At 39.5% G+C, this 19,846-nt stretch overlaps 1 protein-coding gene across 1 annotated transcript; it reads right to left on the bottom strand.

The window, feature by feature from the left end:
- Window positions 1-1,938: 1,938 nt before the first annotated feature.
- Window positions 1,939-19,583, bottom strand: tspan9b (tetraspanin 9b). Its single transcript, XM_040035969.1, has 9 exons — window positions 19,469-19,583; window positions 10,736-10,798; window positions 10,505-10,612; window positions 9,031-9,105; window positions 3,797-3,892; window positions 3,463-3,567; window positions 3,273-3,320; window positions 2,942-3,025; window positions 1,939-2,568 (listed from the first exon to the last, which is right to left on the bottom strand). Exons 1-9 carry the CDS (start codon window positions 19,577-19,579, stop codon window positions 2,404-2,406), a joined length of 855 nt encoding a protein of 284 aa, XP_039891903.1. The 5' UTR covers window positions 19,580-19,583; the 3' UTR covers window positions 1,939-2,403.
- Between the last annotated feature and the right edge of the window lie 263 nt (window positions 19,584-19,846).

Genomic DNA, 19,846 nt, shown 5'->3' on the forward strand with positions numbered 1-19,846 from the left:
ATCCACACTTAACAACTCTTGCACCTAATCCTTAATAAAGTAATGATAGAAAATGGGGGACAGTAGCATAGGGCTCCAAATCTGGGACTCTCCACCATTAGCTCTTGGAACTGAAGAAGCTTCTCGGATGAGAGTCGAAACGTCTTCAAGAAAACTAACGAAGTCCAGATGCTTTCTAAGCTCATTAGACGATAGAAAATGTTAGAATGAAAAGATTGCATTTTTTAAATAAAAATTTCCCTCAAGAAAAGGGCACTTGGGGCACCCATCAGGAAAGGGGCAGGCGCTCAAGCCCCTTCCACCCCCCCACCAGCACGTGCCTGATGTGGAACACAGGTTATGTACGACCGCGGCCATCCCCTCGTGATTATAACTTGCGCACCTACAAGGTTTTTTACGGTTCAATATGCGTTCGCAGTTCGTCATGGTGCCTTTAGGTGAACCTCTTAAATTCTGTAATCCAAACTGCAAGATCGCTTACAAGGCTTTTCTGGGGGATTTATTTCCCTTTGCTGGGATAAACATATCAATAACCATTTTGGTGTTCCTGTTGATAAAGTTTATTATAATTTAATGCTAAAATAAATAAGGTAGCTTCTAAATGTTTCATTTTTACCACCAAATTTCATTTTTTTATTTAACACATCAACAGGACTGTTTGTAATAACCTTCATTTTTTACAAAAAATAAAATGAAAATACAAAGTACACACTAATATACAGACATAGTTACACACTTCAAAGGATCTAACAACCAAGCGGTTATCAGCAGCCATTAATTATTAACCTTATATTCTTGTTCAGTTTGTCACAGCAGGCAAGTTGACGGTGATCATTTACGGATTTTTACAACTGCAACATTTTGAAATGATTACATCCTAGAAATCACTGCAGCATGAGCACAAATTCAAAGAAAAAATTTAAAACTTGTTTTCTGCAAACACCACCACACTCTTATTAAAAATGTTTTTGGATACACGTGTGATTGTTTTCAAGTTATATGGCTGCAGTATTCCTGAATTTACGAGGTGCCCTTAAAGGCACCATGATGAATTGCGCTGGTATATTGAACCGTATAGGTGCGCAAATTATTTTGGTGTGACTGCGTGACCAGTCAATAAGAGAGAGTCATAAAGATATTTAATATTTCTATTTCTTTATGTTATACTCTTATCTTAAATCCTGTTCACTACAAACTATTTATAGTTTGTAGAACTATTTAATATAAGCAAATATATTAGGCATAACACACACACACACACACACACAAACGCAATGTTTTGGCACCAGGAGTAGCAGTGGAAAATTTCTGCTGCTGAGCCGGAGAGAAAAGCTGTATGGACGTTGTTGGGCCCACGTGCACGCAGTTTAAGGTGACTCATTTTGCTTCCAGGAGTTTTACTTTCGTTGGAAGAGAGAGAGAATTTATAAAAGCTTTCCCAGACTTTAAACATCAACAGCCGTACAGGCTGTTTTCTTTTGAGTGTGTAAAAACAGTGCAGAAAAAAATCCACTGAGTCTGTGGTCATTGTTACACAATATGCAGCTTTGAGGAAAACAGACCAGTAATGAGAAAATGAAATGATAAGTATTCTTGTCATTTTTATATTCTTTTGCTCTCCTTTTTTAAAATAACTGTTTTACTAATTGGCTACTTTTTCATGTACAGTAGCCTAAACACTTTTATTAATACACCATACTTGGGAATAACACGAGTTGACACAAAGTGCTTTTGTGATTGCTGGCAGTTCATCAGACTGTGTCTCGCTGTAGCAAATGAACTGTTAATAGTAAGAAAATATGGGAAAGAGAGGGGAAACCTGAGCTGTCCTGTGAAATGGAATGTGTGGGAGGACTCAACAGAGAAACTGACAAACACACACACTGAAACTAAGTCATGTGAACCTGACGCTGGGACTGGGGATAAAGGGATAACTAACATAACAAAACAAAAAAATCAAGAACTATAAATAACAAACTAAGAAACTAGAACATTAATTATTTTAACCTTTCAAAGAAATAAATACCAAGTCCAGAACAAAACTCAAAACGCTGAGTCAAAGACTCAGAACCATGACAGCTCTCCCTTAACTCCAGCTCGCCCTCAAAGCGGTGAGGGGGCGGGAGATACGAAGCTCAGCACAGAGGAAAGATTACAAACAGATTGAATCTGCTTATCTGATATTTAATCATATATATATTTTCTGTCACCAAACAACATCTGAAGGGTTTTTTTTTTATTTTTTTTTTTATTCCACAGATATGATATTACTGATATATGATATATTACCCTTCTATCCCCAGTGTATATGTAGCCTGTGTCCATTCCCTCTGTCTTTATCAGGTCATGTCCCATTATATTAATTGATTGATTTAGTATAGGTGGTTTAGACTAACACCAGCTCTATAACTGAAAGTTGTGAGGAGGGTTTGAGGCTGAAGGCGTCTTCTCTGGCGTGTCGTCCAGCAGCTCGTAGGCAGGTGGCTGGTCCATCCACTGGCAGTTCAACCTGATGCTCGTGTTATACATCTGATAGATCAGCAGTGATGACAGCACCATGCTGAAGAGCTACACACAAACAACAGTTAATAAAGACTGACACGATGATGTTTGTCACTCATGCACTCTGTGGTGAAGATGAGTTTACCCAAGCTAAAGGATCATAGCAGGAAAAAGTTTACTATTCCAGTGCTGAAAAGTTGGTGTATTTCCAAAGTTCTGAATCAGCTCTTTCTTTAAAAAAACATTCTCTGTAAATATTTCTAAGTATTTGTTAAGAGCACACATCATTCAGCATTACCTGGGCTGTCAGAGATGTGGACATAAATCATTTCAAAATGCTGTTTTACGTTTTTGGAGGAGATTTAAATACAAGGCAAGAAAACATTAAAAAAGCAGAGCTATGGTGACATAACACATTTTACTTTAATGATTAACTCACTGTTAGAACAAAGAGACCAAAGATCACGCCCAGGGTGATGTTGGCATTTCTTACAACCCTGCTGCTGATGATGGGAAAGCAGGGCTGAAGACAGAGAGACAAACACATATAAACTCTGACTGCAGTGACAGGAAAAGGAATTTTTTTCAGGGGATCAGGAAACAGATAACACTTACCTCCATTATTTCATAATCACATATCTGTTAAAACTTCTTTAAAATTGTCAGAGAGAGCATTGGCCTTGATGTGAACGTTGAAGGTATACACTTTTTATATGTTCACACCTGTGTATCAAGTGATAACTTTAATTTTAGCATTTAGCAGCTCTCACCTGTGTGAAGACAGACTTCTTCTGCCAGAAAAGATTCAACAGGAAGTTCTAAAAACACAGGAAACAAACTCAGGAGTCATTTTGTTTGTGTTTCAGTTGGACCCATTTCAGAAAGCGTCAACACCTCACATGAAACTGAGTTAATACAATAACTCTGCAAGTTATTAGTGTCTCAACTTCTTTTACTCACTGTGTAGCTGACTGTCTGACATTCCTCTACATCCTGTTTGCACAGGCAGGAATCAGGGATGCTGTTCTCCCAGTCTTTGTAGCCAAACAGACCACAGCAGTGCAACTAAACACGGACGGGAAGAAGAGCTACAAGCTGCAGTGTTATTTACACCACACAGTGCAGAAAAAACCACACAGAACTCGGTGCTGGTGACTGCTGCCACATCAAAAATAATACTGAATAATACAGAGCATATCTTGTGGAAGTCAGAAATCTTAAAGCTCTGGCTTTCCTTTTGCTCCTGGACTCAAAGTATTGTGCTATACTGCCTGACAGTGTGATAGGTGCTTACTGATGTCTGTAGTCTTTCAACCTGATCCCTGATGTCACCTGAAGCCTGATCCAGTGGCAAAAGCAAACGAAACCTTTCCTCCATCACATGCCCCAACTGAAAAATCACACAGGAGTGTTTTTATTAGTTCATAATAATCTATAAAACATCAAACAACCTGCGTTTGATGACATTTTACTCAAGTTAAAATTGTGCATGTCTGCTCAAAACTAGTGGAAACAAAAGCAATCAATACTAGGGTAGACAAAGAAAAGAAATCAATGCTAAAATTACTATTGGTCTAGATACTCATTTGGATCAGTATCAGTGCCGCAGACAGACAGTTCATCCTGACCTCACCACCAGCTAAAGCTGACTTTCATAACAGCGAATAACTCTTTATGATGAATTTTAAGAGGTCAGTAAAGCTCCCATCTCAACAGCACTCAACAGTTATCAGTAACCAATGTTCCCTCTAAGCTGCGCGCATGCGCAATTGCGCACTGCTGGCATGGTCTCTGTGCACACATGGTCTCTGTGCGCAACGCAGAAAATCTGCGTTGCGCACAAAAAAAAAAAATCTATCCTGAACTGAAATTAAAATAAATACGTTAACAATTCATTCTGTTCTGCAGTGTTAGTCAGTAAGTGACTGGCTGCTCCAGTATGGGATTAGAACGATGCCACCTTATCCCATAGTCTAGCCCAGGGGCGGAGCGTGGGGGTGGCTTACTGGGCTTAAGCCCGGGTTGTTTTGTCAGAAGCCCGGGGTCTTTTGGAGTGTAATTTTTTCATAGTTAGATGCCTGGCTGACAACTGCATGAAACAAAAAGTACACACAATATTCGAAGCACATAGTGCACACTGTGGGAATTTACGACTGTGCGTGAATCCCCCCTGATATTGGTATGATCCGAGCTCAGGCACTAAGCGACTGAGCGAGGGGGCGGGGCAGCTGCTGCCTGTGAGTGCGCTGTTGGAGAAACGGAGCCAGCCATACTAAGGAGAGCTTAAGTTTGACCAGGTACCAAAGCAAATCATTCGTACCGTACAAATAATGTAAATATGACGGTGCATCACGAAAGATTGATATCAAACTGATCACTTGACCAATATTACGTTACTCGCTCTTCAAGTGAATCAACAAATGGCGAAATGAAAAGCCGAACAAATGCTATTTTTTTTAGAGAGTCTTAGCTTACGTGTGTTTATTTCATATTTTCAGTTCTTACCCTCCCCGACTAAATCGGTTTCAGTTATGTACTGAAATATAAGAATGGACATTAGAGGGTTCTTTCAAAGAAAAAACTCAGGTAAATGTTATTTTATATATTATGCTTATATGTTGTTCAGTATATTTCTATGCAAAACAAGAGGGATTTCAGTACACAGCAGGATATTCACATTTGTAACCAGATATTTACATACACTTTAGGAAGAAAACATAAAACATTTTGTCAAGGGTTTAGACATTTGTTCACAAGTAAGAGAAAATGAGACACTGTAGACCAAGTCAGAGAGTTTAAGGACGTGTACACGGGTGAGCGTCTCTGAGAACACACACACCCGAGCACAGGCTGCTTGCTTTATTTATAAGGCAAAAATGGGTTACATAGTACTTCCTCTTTTAACTGTCAGGGGAGAGGTCAGGCATTATCTCAGCTTATCTAACCTTGCACACATATACTGAAAATAACAACATAGAAGTATATCATGCTTATCTGACATCACATACTGAGGTGAGGAATACAAAGTATATCATGACTTGTCAAAACATCTCAAACACTTAAGTAAGGAATGCATTATGTTCTCTTTAACAATAAGCTTTGCCCGTGTGAAAATATATGAACACACACATACAATATAAGGCATACTTGGTTAGAATATAAGGCTTACTTGATTATATTGTATTATAGAGATTTGGTTATATTGAATAATGTAGAAAATCTCTAACACATTTTTACTGTACAACATCAATTTAGAGTAAACTTTTGTTTTAGATAAATATTGAAATATATTTTGAATTAGTTAAATGTCAGAATAAAGAGAGACAGAGCTGTCTGTTTTTTTATCACTTTCATCAAATGTAGGAGTACATGTACACTAAGTTTATTGTTAATTAATAAGAAACTCCAGACGATTCCATTCTGAGCTGAAGAAGCTTCTGATAGGTTAGTAGAGTCCATGTGAGTAAATTGGTGGCACAGCTGTGGATGCATATAAGGCAAAACACAGAGCCTGTTTCTGTGACATGGGAAAATCCAGAGATGTCAACCAAAACACCAGGAAAAGAATTGTGGAGCTCCATAAGTGTGGCTCAATTTTGAATACAATTTGGTGCCATTTGCAATTAAGAAATACAGATAGTTTCTCTCTTTACTCTTAAAGTTAACAAATATGTTTTTTTATATTTATCAATCTAAAAAAAATAAACATTTAGTCTGATTTGATGTTACAATTAAAAAAGTGTTTGTGTTTTTATCTGAAGAGTAAATATCTGGTTTCAACTGTATATTTGATGATGTTGGTGTTTGGCTTGATTGTCAGCACAAAGAGGGAGAGAGAGGAACAGAGAGGGAACAAGAGCAGGTGAGACACACATGTTAGTCAAATGGTTGTTTACCAAAAGTATCACCGTATCACAGGTCCTCATGTATCTCGTACCTAGTGTTTCTTTTTAGGTTTGCTATTTTTCAAATTCTATATTTATTAAGTTATGCAGGCTTGTTTGCACAACAAGGCTAAATAATTATATAAACTTTTCTCAATCTAAATAGTGGACTTTGGTAGAATTAAAAAATAAGTGTAGTGCAGGTCTATGATGATTTTTAGTGCTACTATCATCTAGTTCTGATTCTGGTTCTGTCTTGGTTACTGTTGTAGTCCTGTTTTAATTCTGGATCAGTTCTGGGTCTGGTTGAATTGGGGTTTAGTCCACGTGTCTTGATACAGCCCCGACTTTGTTTTGCCTTGCTGCTTAATTAAAAACCTAGTTTAAGGTGTCCTGCACATGTGATATATATTTTTCCCTATATGAAGTCATTCTTTTTTGAACAAAACTCAAAACAGAGCCTATTAATCTTTCAGTCATTTCTAACCCCCCCCCCCCCCAAAAAAAAATAATAATAATCCCACATGCATACTACCCTTTTGTACGGAAGAGGATTAGGGCCACTGGAAAAAAAAGGAAAGAATTCTGACTTTAAAGTCAGAATTATGAGATTAAAGTCAGAATTCTGAGAAAAAAGTCAGAATTGTTTCTTTTTTTTCCAGTGGCCCTAATCCTCTTCCGTACTTTTGGGCTAAGCCCCGGGTGTTTCAAATGTCTGGCTCCGCCTCTGGTCTAGCCAATGCATTCACATACACAGCTAATCAACGTTGACAGGCTATGACAGCGTCCTTATGTTCCCACACCGGTGTTTTAGCTAGCAAAGCGGCGTGGCTGATGTGGAGTGAAGCCACGTTAATGACAACGTGTACAACCATTTTAGATGTGAGCAGGACAGACGGAACAATTGACGGAAAAAGTGTGGACTTTATACCAGTTTTTAAATTGTGTTGATAGGCCACATAAAACCAGAGTTATGATAAAAATATTTGCAATGTTTGTTTTTTTTTCTTGAATACTTTCGTTGTTTATATTTACTGCGGGAAGAAACGGTAAAAACAGCGTTTTATAAGGAAAGCGCTCGAAAGCACTCTCCGCCTGTGAACAAAAACAAAACCACCCCCTTGCGCCCCTCGCTTTTCCTATTGGTAGAAAAATGTACCATGTCGACCAATCAAAAAATGATATGGAAACATGGCATTTAGATGAGGACGTTTTAGGAGTGACGGCGGTGTTTTGAGATATGAGAGATTTGTGATGTTTAGCGCAAATCTTGTGTAGTTAGTGTGTAGTGTAGTCAGTAGTTCTGTTGTGGGTGTCAGAACAATGAGGCACTGCTGAATGTTACAGGTGTTACAGGAGTGATACATCTCCTGTTGTCAGGCCTGCAGGTATCAGGCTGTTGTTCTCCTTTATCTTATAGTGGAGAGAAATTATGCTTTGGAGTGGCACAAATAATTTGTGTGGCATCAAATTTGATACAGAACAGCTGATTGTTCTGTAAATAGTTTGACATTAAATAAATAGCTGCAAAACACTTTGTTTTTTGCAAAACTCACTGTTTTGAAGAAGTAATTATATAATTAATTGCCCAACATTGGTCTTTAAATAATGTATTTTGCAGACAGAGAGTTACAGGACTCTCTCCCAGACCACAGACTCATAATACAAGTCAGAGCTTTATAAAAAAAACAAAAAAAACAAAGTTGTACAACTTTGTTTTTTTTGTTTTTTTGTTTTTTTGTGGAAAACACGTGTTTTCAAAATTGGAGTTTAAGTTATTTTTACTTCCAATAGTGTTAACATACTACACAGGTCATGAACAAGATTTTTTTTAAATTTTCAATGTAAGTGGGCTAAAGCAGTTAATTAAAAGTAGTCTAACATAAATGTAAATGCTGTAATTTGATTATTTTAATAAACCATGTAACTTGGATGGATTTGATGCTGGCGTGACCACAGTGCACACGTCTGCTGTTGCTCACAGTGCTCCAAGGGATCGCTCAGGGAGTTTGTGTGTTCGCTCAGACACATGAAAAATTAGAGGGAACATTGTCAGTAATATTTGCCGTTTAGCCATTAGCAGTTACCCAACGGCCACATTAGCCATCTGCTACATTGGATTAAGCTACCGGCTAATAATAAAACGTTCAGTGTTGGAGCTAGAGAGCAAATGTCATCAGCTGTGCCTGTCTGAAACATTAATAATATTAATTTACAAGATAAAACAATTATTTGCGTTTAATTTTTCTTGAGAAAAAAGGGAAACATCTGCTATACCTCTAAAAAATAAACTTTATACTGTAGGTCCTGTAACTTTTTCTTCCACTTTATACTCAAACTCAGGTTCCCTCACACACTTTCCTAATTAACTTTGAGATAACCCAACAGAACCCAAGTGGTGTGTTGTTAGCACTCTTCATACTTTTTGGTAAATTACTGTTGTGGTTAAAATGCATTTCTTCTTTCAGGATGTCAACTCTGACAAGGTCCATGTAGCACAGTGAAAAACCTCCATGTTTCTGATGTTCCTGCATGAACCTGGGATCTGTTTGTGTTTTGTTGGGAATGCTGAGTTTGGGGGAGAAGCTTCGTTGCTGAATGTTGAATACAGAACCAACACAGTAAAAAGAAACCGGGTCCTTACGTTTGGTCGGGCTGCAGCAGTGATAGCTCCAGCTCTGAGCATCAGCAGACTTCCAATGAATGTGCACAGCAGGAACTGCAGAGAAGGAACCAAAGAGATGCTGCCTCAGCTTCTATATGTAAGTACCTTTGTTGCATTTTGTTTTATTTTGGTTGTAGTTTTCTATTTTGTATATAACCACATCAACATGGGACTTTTAAGGAGCAGGAGAGACGTGGGAGAAAGATAACTCTGTTCATCTGATTTTCAGAAATAAGAATGATGTGGGGTGCATTATCTCAAATTCTTTTCTAAAGTACAGCTTTCATGAACTATAATAATATGTCATGCTGTTTTATTTTGGATAAAGAGAAAGAAACTTAGCAGTAAATAAGTAACTTATATCAATAAGTAATAAATACATGAATCAATAAATATGATCCAATGTGATTATGTGTTCTGCACAATGAGCACTTTCACTGTCTTCACATGAAATATATTTTAAGGTAAAACTTTTGTACTTTTTAAGTAAAAAGTAGAATTTGTTTCACTTCTTTAAAAAATCTCCATGCTGCTCTTATTTCTGATTAAATAGTCTCATTAAAAAGCAGTATGCTGAAGCATTTTTTAAAAATATGAATCTGGATTCAAGTGACAGAAATTCTTCAGTTTTCAGTGTTTTATTATCAAAATCAATCAAAATGTCCATTAAACAAAAAAAAGGTGGATGCTGGTAGTTTTAGTTTGGTTAACAATGGGAGAATTTACAAAAAGAAAAGAAAAATGCAAATGGAAACAGTCGAGAAAATGATAATTGGTGTATATCTCTTATTGATTATTTATGATTATATTATTTCCAATACGTATTGCTCTTCTTAGCTGACATTAATAACTTGCCTCGGCCTCGGGCTATGCTGGCTGGTGACAGAAGGACCAAATTATCACCACCTTCCTGTCTGTGGCTTGGAAGCAAAGAAAAGACCTTTGGGATGACCCAAGATCAGGGAACGACCCAGCTTTGGTTCCACTATAGCGCCAAAATGTAACCTACTTACTCCCCAGATGTTTTATATTACTTTACTTTGGGGTTCATGGCAAACATTAAGTGAATAAAAAGTTCAATTCATTAAAACTGTATAGGTGACATTGGGTGCTTTTGACAAGGTCGCAAAAAAGTGGAATGAGGTAGATATTACAACAAATATACACCTCAGGTCTGCATGAAACCTAGTGATTAGGATGGGGGTTAAGGCCTTCCCTTTAAGTCAGCTTTATTATAAGTGTTATTAGGGATATCCCCTCTGTGACATCATACAGCCCCAAGAGCTGGAAAAACAGACTCCATGTAAGCTAAAAGTTAACAGGAATGTTCAAGTAATGTACATGTGACAGAAAATAACAGACGGCAGAAGTGAGAACAAAACTGTTTCATGCTTCAGTTTACCTGAAAAATTACTAATATTTGTCAGTCAGCAGCCATTGTGTTTTTGCTCACCACAGTTAGGCTCATCAGGTTTGCCGTGTGGGCTCCGTGAGCCCCCAAGATGCTGATCACCATGGTAACGGAACCAACGATGTAAAGGTGGGTTGTCTGAACTTCAAACTGAATGAAGAATAGTTTTATGCTTGATTAGTGCTGCATAACAAACAGCTGTGTGTGTGTGTGTGTGTGTGTGTGTGTGTGTGTGTGTGTGTGTGTGTGTGTGTGTGTGTGTGTGTTACTTACATTGTCTTGATAACATTTAAACAGCAGAGCCGGAGTTGTGACAATAACGAGTCCCACTATGAGCTGAAACACAACAGAGCAGCATATCATCCAAGGAAGTTTCAACAAAAGGGGAAACCTGTGTTTTCTGGGCTGTGTACAAGTGTAAACAACACCAACACTCCATTTAATTTTCTACGTTTATGTCTGAGATGGAACGTTATTATGGAGTCGTGGTCCTTGAGTCTCTCGTGCTGGCTCGCCTTTCCTGTGTGTTTTTCTATAGTTGTTTTCTCCCTTTGTCTGTATACCATGTTTACATATCTTTGTGGGGACCAAAAATTGGAAGGTGACTATACTTGTGGGGACTGACAGTCCCTTATGGGGACAAAATGTCCGTCGCGACAAGTTTGAAGGTATTTTTAAGACTCAAAATGTGGTTTAAGTGTCAGGGTTACATTTTATGGAGCGCCAGGACTGCCATAATGAATTAATTAAATACACCATTAAATAATTAATTAAATGTGGCAATAATTAATTAAAATTGGAATTAATTAATTAAATAAATAGTTATGACACATGTAATTAATTAATTATTGACACTGTTACACCTCGGCCTAGGCAACCGGCGTGCAACAAAGAAAAAATAAAAATAAGGGAAAAAAAACAAAACAAAAAAAACTACTACGGGTCTCCACAAAAAATCCCAAAACGAAAGTATCGACAACTATTTACCTCAAAGCAAAATAAGACATTTATTTACATCAAAACACCAAACTATTTACAACCGGGGGGGGGGGGATCGCGACCATGACAAACTGAAACACAGGGCTTAAATACATAGAGGGAGCAATCAGGGAATGGACAACAGGAGGGAAACACAGCTGGGGCAAATCAGAACTGACGAGACAAGGAAGCGTAAACTAAACACACTGAGATAAGACAGACTTTCAAAGTAAAGCAGGAAACACAACCGTCACGCCTAAAACAAAACACTGACAACACCGAATCCTAACAGTTCCCCCCACCCAAAAATCAAACATTTAAAACATGTAACCCCAAAGAAATGTTTGATTCATGCCCAGCGCATACGGCACTGGCTGCTGTTCTGCAGGCGACGCTGATGGCTGGACGGGCCTCTTGGATCCTCCAGCGAAGGCGGGCGAAGGCTGGAGCGGTCCCTCGGACCCTCCAGTGAAGGCGGGCAAAGGCTGGAGCGGTCCCTCGGACCCTCCAGCGGAGACAGACGGAATGCTGAAGCGGTCCCTCGGACCCTCCAGCGAAGGCAGGCGAAGGCTGGAGCGGTCACTCGGACCCTCCAGCGAAGACGACGAAGGCTGGAGCGGTCCCTCGGACCCTCCAGCGGAGACAGACGGAATGCTGAAGCGGTCCCTCGGACCCTCCAGCGAAGGCAGGCGAAGGCTGGAGCGGTCCCTCGGACCCTCCAGCGGAGACAGACGGAATGCTGAAGCGGTCCCTCGGACCCTCCAGCGAAGACAGACGGAATGCTGAAGCGGTCCCTCGGACCCTCCAGCGAAGACGACGAAGGCTGGAGCGGTCCCTCGGACCCTCCAGCGGAGACAGACGGAATGCTGAAGCGGTCCCTCGGACCCTCCAGCGAAGGCAGGCAAAGGCTGGAGCGGTCCCTCGGACCCTCCAGCGAAGACAGACGGAATGCTGAAGCGGTCCCTCGGACTCTCCAGCGAAGACGACGAAGGCTGGAGCGGTCCCTCGGACCCTCCAGCGAAGACGACGAAGGCTGGAGCAGTCCCTTGGACCCTCCAGCGGAGACAGACGGAATGCTGAAGCGGTCCCTCGGACCCTCCAGCGAAGACAAACGAAGGCTGGAGCGGTCCATCGGACCCTCCAGCGAAGGCAGACGAAGGCTGGAGCGGTCCCTCGGACCCTCCAGCGGATCCCGGACAGGCCCCCATTATGTTACACCCCGGCCTAGGCAACCGGCGTGCAACACAGAAAAAATAAAAATAAGGGGAAAAAAACTAAACAAAAAAAACTACTACGGGTCTCCACAAAAAATCCCAAAACGAAAGTATCGACAACTATTTACCTCAAAGCAAAATAAGACATTTATTTACATCAAAACACCAAACTATTTACAACGGGGGGGGGGGGGGGGGGGGGGAATCACGACCATGACAAACTGAAACACAGGGCTTTAATACATAGAGGGAGCAATCAGGGAATGGACAACAGGAGGGAAACACAGCTGGGGCAAATCAGAACTGACGAGACAAGGAAGCGTAAACTGAACACTGAGATAAGACAGACTTTCAAAGTAAAGCAGGAAACACAATCGTCACGCCTAAAACAAAACACTGACAACACCGAATTGTAAGAACACATTTAATTAATTATTTATGTATTTCACATTTTAATTAATTATTGACACATTTAATTAATTAATTATTGACACATTTAATTAATTAATTATGTATTTCACATTTTAATTAATTATTGACACATTTAATTAATTATTGACACATTTAATTAATTATTTAATGATATATTTATTTATTTCATTTTGGCAGTCATGGCGCCTGGCTCTCATCTTGAAATAATTTTATCTGTCAGCCTCACACATCAAATTCAGGGGGCGGGGTTAACGCTGATCGAGTCAAAACCATTGCTTTGGCCTGGTGGCCATTGTTTCTAGCACACAACAACCGGCATGTGGAAGCTAACAGAACTGAACTTTGAAAAACCCTGTTTGTGTGTCACCAAATACCGTTTTAATATTTTTTTAGCCGAGAATGTAGTGGTTTAATCTTCATGTGTCTGGTCGGTTTGTCAAGATACAGCCTCTTTGCAAAAGTGCTTCGATGATTTCGGAGATGTCTGCCCAGTCTCACGGCAAAGCGTGGGATAGACCCGCTCGCCTCGCAAGCAATCCCACCGACAAAGCGCAGGCCCCGGTACACAGCTATAGTAACCCCCGCTGACTTCTTTTACTGAGGTTATATTTATCGGTGTTTTATTTCCTGATGTTCTTATGTGTCCTACGTGTTTCAGTCGCCAATTCTGAATTATAACTAACATTAAAAACATGTTTAAGGAGGAGAGAGAGCAAATAAATCTGTTTAACATCTGATCTTTGGGTTTTTGTTCAGTAATCAGCGTGACCTGTGTATAAACGCATAAAAGAGATAACGTTGGTGTTTCTGTCATGTAGTAACTGCTGGCTTTAACTGTACAAAGGTTGTTCGACACTATGAAACACATACAGACTTCATGATGTTCGGCTAATATTTTTATTGTGAATATTAATCATGCTGACCTCGCTCTGTACACCACGGAGCGAGGTCAGCATATCCACGATATCCTCAGCTCCATGAGTTAACACAAAGTTTCCCAGCTGACTATCTAACTGCCAACTATTCCAGAGACGTGAAAATATACAGCATAAAGAAAAGTGTAAGAGACTCAGCAGCAGATTAGAATAACAGTTATACATTTAATAAATCACCAAATGAATCCAAGAAACGAGCAAACCTGTTCAGACAATGAGTTTGTATTCCCTCAGCTGCAGACTCGCTGCTGTTTAAATGTTTGAAAAGGAAGATTAGATATAAAAAACATCAAACATAGACTCAGTCTGCCTTCACATTTGATATGAGGCCAGCACGTATAGTGGCTGTGTCCTGTTTTAAGATCATACATGTAAAATTGTTGTCTGACCTCCGTCGATCCAGCGGCTCAGAGTCCGTGGTTACCATGGTTACTGCATAAGCAGCTATAATGTTAACAGCTGGCACTGAGGAAACCTACCGGCAGCATGGGTGTTTATGTTTTTCATTGCAAAAGAACCGTCTGAATGGTTAACTGAAGTTAACTTGGATAAATTATAGTTAAGGAGTTTCACAGATAACACCTACGTGAGCTGTGCGACTGTTCACCGCTACACTGAAATCAGCAGGCTATTACTGAAATACACGTGCTATATCATAAACTATGATATAAATAGGGAGGTCCTATTAACATGTTTAGTTTTAAAGGACACCTTCCTGCCTTTAGTCTCTGTGGTATCGCAAGAAATAAGTGGTTATATAAATATATGAGTATACATAATAGTTATTATTCATAGATACCTACATCCTAAGTTCCTGTTATTCTTCTGAAAGAAACAGAATGAGTGTGTTGTTACAATGGTAATGCCAGGAGAGGCAGTATTAGTTCTGTGTTACATTAATGTGTAAGGAAGTGGAAGAAGTGTGTGTCCTGTAGGAGGCAGTAGAAATTGGATGCTCATGTTCTGTACATGCCCTGAAAGAAAGGTTCAGTAAACCAGTGCAACGATACTCCGGTGTAAGGCTCAGTTATTGTATTTTTATTTTTTGAAGATGCAACAGTCTCCTTCATGAGCAGTATTAGTTTTCTTCTAACATCCAGAAGTCTGCACGATGTGTTTCATAGTTTGTAACAAGCCTTTGACAGGTAAACATAACATGACCGAAAAAGCAAAAAAAAAAAAAAAAAAAAAAAAAAAAGAGAGAGATAGTGTTGACATAAGAAGAGAAAATGCTCTCAATTATGGAGACAGGCAAATGGTTCATTTATGTTTGATGTGTGTTTATTCCTCCCTAAATATCGTCGGTGAAGTTTGCCATGCACGTCAGATTTTCCTGCGCATTTTTATACCTCTGCCAACAGAGAGAGAGAAAAAATCACATTCTAACAGACAGCTGGTGCTTAGAATACAGTTGAATAACTATTAAAAAACAGATGATATTTAGATGATAGTTCAGTCTAACACATGTGCCAGTGAACCATTAAACGTCTGTGAAACTATGCAGTTATGAAACGTAACTTTAACCTCAGCCAAACCGATTTGCTCAGTTGTAAATAAAACAGCGAAGTAAACGTGACCCGACAGACAGAACCTGAGTGAATGAAGTCCAGCGTTTAACCACTGAGAGCTAAAACTCAGCTGAGGTTTCAAAGCTGTGTGCCGGTGATTGGACATCAGCCGCTGATGAAGCTGGTTTGCCTATAAAGTGCTCTGTAAGGAAACAAGCTCCAGCAGCTCTGCGCTCGGGGAAAACACTATATTTACTTATCTTGTGCAGAAAAATGCGCTGACATTGCTTTATATCGAGTACCGGCTGCCCAGTTAAACTGTGACTATCACCAGGTAACGTAGGCGTGTTTCTTGAATTAGCAGCAGGTGTTAAACAGCTGACAGATCAGGAGGAGGATGCATGCAGGTAAACTGAGGGTCTGTTGAGTTGATCGCTGGTTTCGTGAGAAAAATGTCAGCTCGTTCTTTATGTTACAGAAGCACAGAGACACAAGACTAGTGATGGTGAGATGAAGCCTCATGATGAACTGAAGCTTTCCATCCAATTGGTCGACTCATGGTTCGAAGCATTGCGATGATTCATTTGCTCTACTGCGCCATCAAGTGGACAATTCAAGTGAAGCGGGCTCTTTGATTATAATGATGTGTAAACCTTATGTACATCTGGATAATGACACAAACTAGTGTTTGGTGCTTCACTTTTTAATAAACTAAAAGACAGAAATCAGATTATAGGATGTGTAGTGTTGTTTATTTATATTTTGGTGTTTATCATTTGTGATATTTATTACTGTGTGCATACTTTATTAGGAGAGACAAAATTAAAAAAAAAAACATCTCTTCCTTGCTGGTTCCATCGAAGAAGAAATGCACAAGTAACTATGTAGCACGTACGTAATCCAATTCCACAACACGGTGTGATGGGGAATCAGCTGTTTTCCTGCCCATGTTATTGCGAATCTGGCGCGAACCGGTGAACCAGTCCCTGAATCAGTCACGTGGTACGGACTGCCCGCGAGGCCTCGAACGTCACTGCATACGTAATCAAAGCAAGCCTCGATACGCGCTTCAGAAAAACGCCCCCGCGATTACCCGACGCACGATTCGAAGCTTCGACACACAGGACACATCACTACACAAGACCAGGCGGAAAGAGACGATCGTTCGGTGAAAATGAGAATCTGCGAATGCAACATGTGGAACACGGAGAGTGGAATATGTAAACAAACCGGTTAACGTAACCCCCTGGGTGCACTCTGCATGCTAATTGTTAGCAGAGCTAGTGAAATCTCTGAAAACATCTGAGCACTTTTGCAAACATGTTCTATGTTGACAACCTGACCAGACATACGTGGCGACATTCGCGGCTAAAACACTGTTAAAAGTGTAGCTGGTGACAGAAAAACGGGGTATTTTAAAACTACACCACCACCATTGCTGCCTGTGATTTGATCTGCATTCTGGGATACCTGGCTGCCCCAAGTCTACACAAGCAATCGATTATCTAGGATCGACCTGTTTTGACTTACTTTGCACGGCAACCAATCAAATGTTAGAGAAGCTGCATGGGCAGCGTTAACCCCGCCCCCTGAGTTTGATGGGTGAGGCTGACAGATAAAATTATTTCAAGATGAGAGCCAGGCGCCAGGACTGCCAAAATGAAATAAATAAATATATCATTAAATAATTAATTAAATGTGTCAATAATTAATTAAATGTGTCAATAATTAATTAAAATGTGAAATACATAAATAATTAATTAAATGTGTCAATAATTAATTAATTACATGTGTCAATAATTAATTAAAATGTGAAATACATAAATAATTAATTAACCCTTTAAGACCTACCATAGAACCAAGTCCGCCAGAGCTTATATTATATTTTTACATGCTGTGGAGCCATTTTTGGGAGCATTTCAAGTTGCTATACATCAATACAACCATTATAGCCCAGATTTTAATAATATGTATTCATTAAGTGCATAGTAATTACATAAATTGCAAAAAAGTGCAATAAACTACAAAAAAATTGAAAATCGTTTTTGATTTTTTAACATATATTTGTAGTTAGAGAAATTTAAGAGGCTTATCCCTCAAAACTGTAAATACAAAAAAGTTGCACAAAATAGTTTCCCACCACAGGAAATTTATTTTGAGTGTCTTCATAGTTTTATTTTTGAAATACACCAATTTTTATACACTGCAGGAAAAACGAAAATAAATATTATACTGCAAATTTGCAAAAAAGCAGCATATGCATCAAAATAAACTATTTCCAGCAGTGCAATATGAGTCCTAAGCATCTCAGAAACGACACAGAAAGTCATAAAGTCAAAGATAACTTTTAAAAAGAGCAGTATAGGCCCTGAGGCCCTGATCGCAAAAAAGACTACATTTCCGCGAAAATGACGTCACTTCCGGTTTCGGGCAGGTAATGGCGGAAATGCAAAAGTTCGCGCTGACGTCTATTCCAACGTAGGAAGTGTTATGAACAGCTGATCGGATCGGTAAAGCGTGTTTCTGGAATATTATGTTTTTGTTCCTGCAAGCGCTTTTTATGCAGTTTTTGCAAAGCTTTATGTGGAAGGAAACCGTGACCGAGGACAAGCTGATGGCATAAGATGTAAGTACAACTCCTCCGGTTTCATATGCAAAAAAAATTTTTGCGCTAGCTTACGTGGTTGCAGTGCTACCGGGATTTAAAAATAGTTACGCAAAACAGAGCGTTCCCGCTCCGATCGGCTCTAAAGGGTTAAATGTGTCAATAATTAATTAATTACATGTGTCATAACTATTTATTTAATTAATTAATTCCAATTTTAATTAATTATTGCCACATTTAATTAATTATTTAATGGTGTATTTAATTAATTCATTATGGCAGTCCTGGCTCTCCATAACATTTAGGTTATGGTTAGGGTTAGGCATTCATTTTTGATGGTTAGGGTAAGCGGCTAGGGAAAGCATTATGTCAATTAGATGTCCCCACTAAGAAATGAAAACAACTCTGTGTGTGTGGGTGCTCCCCCATGTCTCCACCTTCCTGCTGGAACGCTGAGCAGCTGTGGGGGTTAGGGCTAGGACTACTCACCTGCTGAGTGAGCAGTTATCAGGCTTCCTGCTTAAGGCGCGTTGTGTTGGCCCAGGTCCGCTCACGGCCTCCATCTTGTTGTGGAGTCTCTGTTTTTATGCTTTGGATAACTGGTCTGTCTGTGGCCATGAATACTGACCCCTGTGAGATCTGCTCTTTGTGCCCTTGAAACCGGCAATACCTGTTGCTGCTGTTGGAACTCAAATGCCTCACCACCAACTTTGATTACTGCCTTTTCTTTCCTGGGTGATCATTCTGTTAGTTTCTAACACATGGTTTAAAAATCTAACTAGCCAACAAACAAACTAAACCAAAGCTGTTTGTCTTCCCTGCATGTCCTGATCTTCTTAACGTTTTTGTACCTTTTTTCTGATTGCTTTGTGTTTTTCTGGACTCTTCAGCTATCGTGTGCTTTGCTGCAAACTCTAGCCATCATTGTTTCTAAGATTTTGATGGAGCTTACCTCTCAGCCCCTTTGCATTTTCATTTGCAGAGGAAATGATAAAATCATTCAAATGTTTTGATCAGTAGAACACCAGGATGTCTGAAGTAGAACAGAATATCTGAAACTCCCCTTTAAAACAAACAGCAGCTTCATGTGACTGTAGAACGTGAAATTATATCCCTGTGCCTCTGAACAGATCACGTTCTAGCTTCAGACGGTCATAAACTTTACATGTTAAGATTGTTTGTATTGATTTATTTACTAGCTCTGTAGAGATGTGAATGTCAATATCTCAAAAATCCCGACTCATTGTGTGTCTTCACTGTTCTCTCTCTCATACCTTTCATCTTCTTAGAAAGAAAACAGAACCATTTTCCCCTTTTAAAATCCAGTTACTCACCAAAAAGAAGACGTTGAAGCTGAAGAAGAAATGTCTGAGAGAAGGGCTGACCTGACTCATGCTGCTGTATGATGAAGCATAAATGCATCGACACGTACTGTGATTCTGCATCCAGCGGTGGTTGGAAAAAGTGATAGTGCAAATGTATCTTGGAAAGCAAGAGAGAAGGGCAGGGCTTCCTGTAGAAGCTTCCTGTAGATTAGAAAGCTAATGAATTATTTGTCATGATGTGCTGTGCAGGCAGACAGGATTGGACCCAAACGCAGGACTAATAGAGGCAAAATGTGAACTCAAAAGTAGCTTTATTGTTGACCATGGAAAACCAAACAGAAACCCAATCTGGGAAGCTAGAACCAAAACACACAAGTAAACACCAGG

This window comes from Simochromis diagramma, unplaced genomic scaffold (assembly GCF_900408965.1).
Source record: "Simochromis diagramma unplaced genomic scaffold, fSimDia1.1 OVJJ01000816.1, whole genome shotgun sequence".
NCBI lineage: Eukaryota > Metazoa > Chordata > Actinopteri > Cichliformes > Cichlidae > Simochromis > Simochromis diagramma.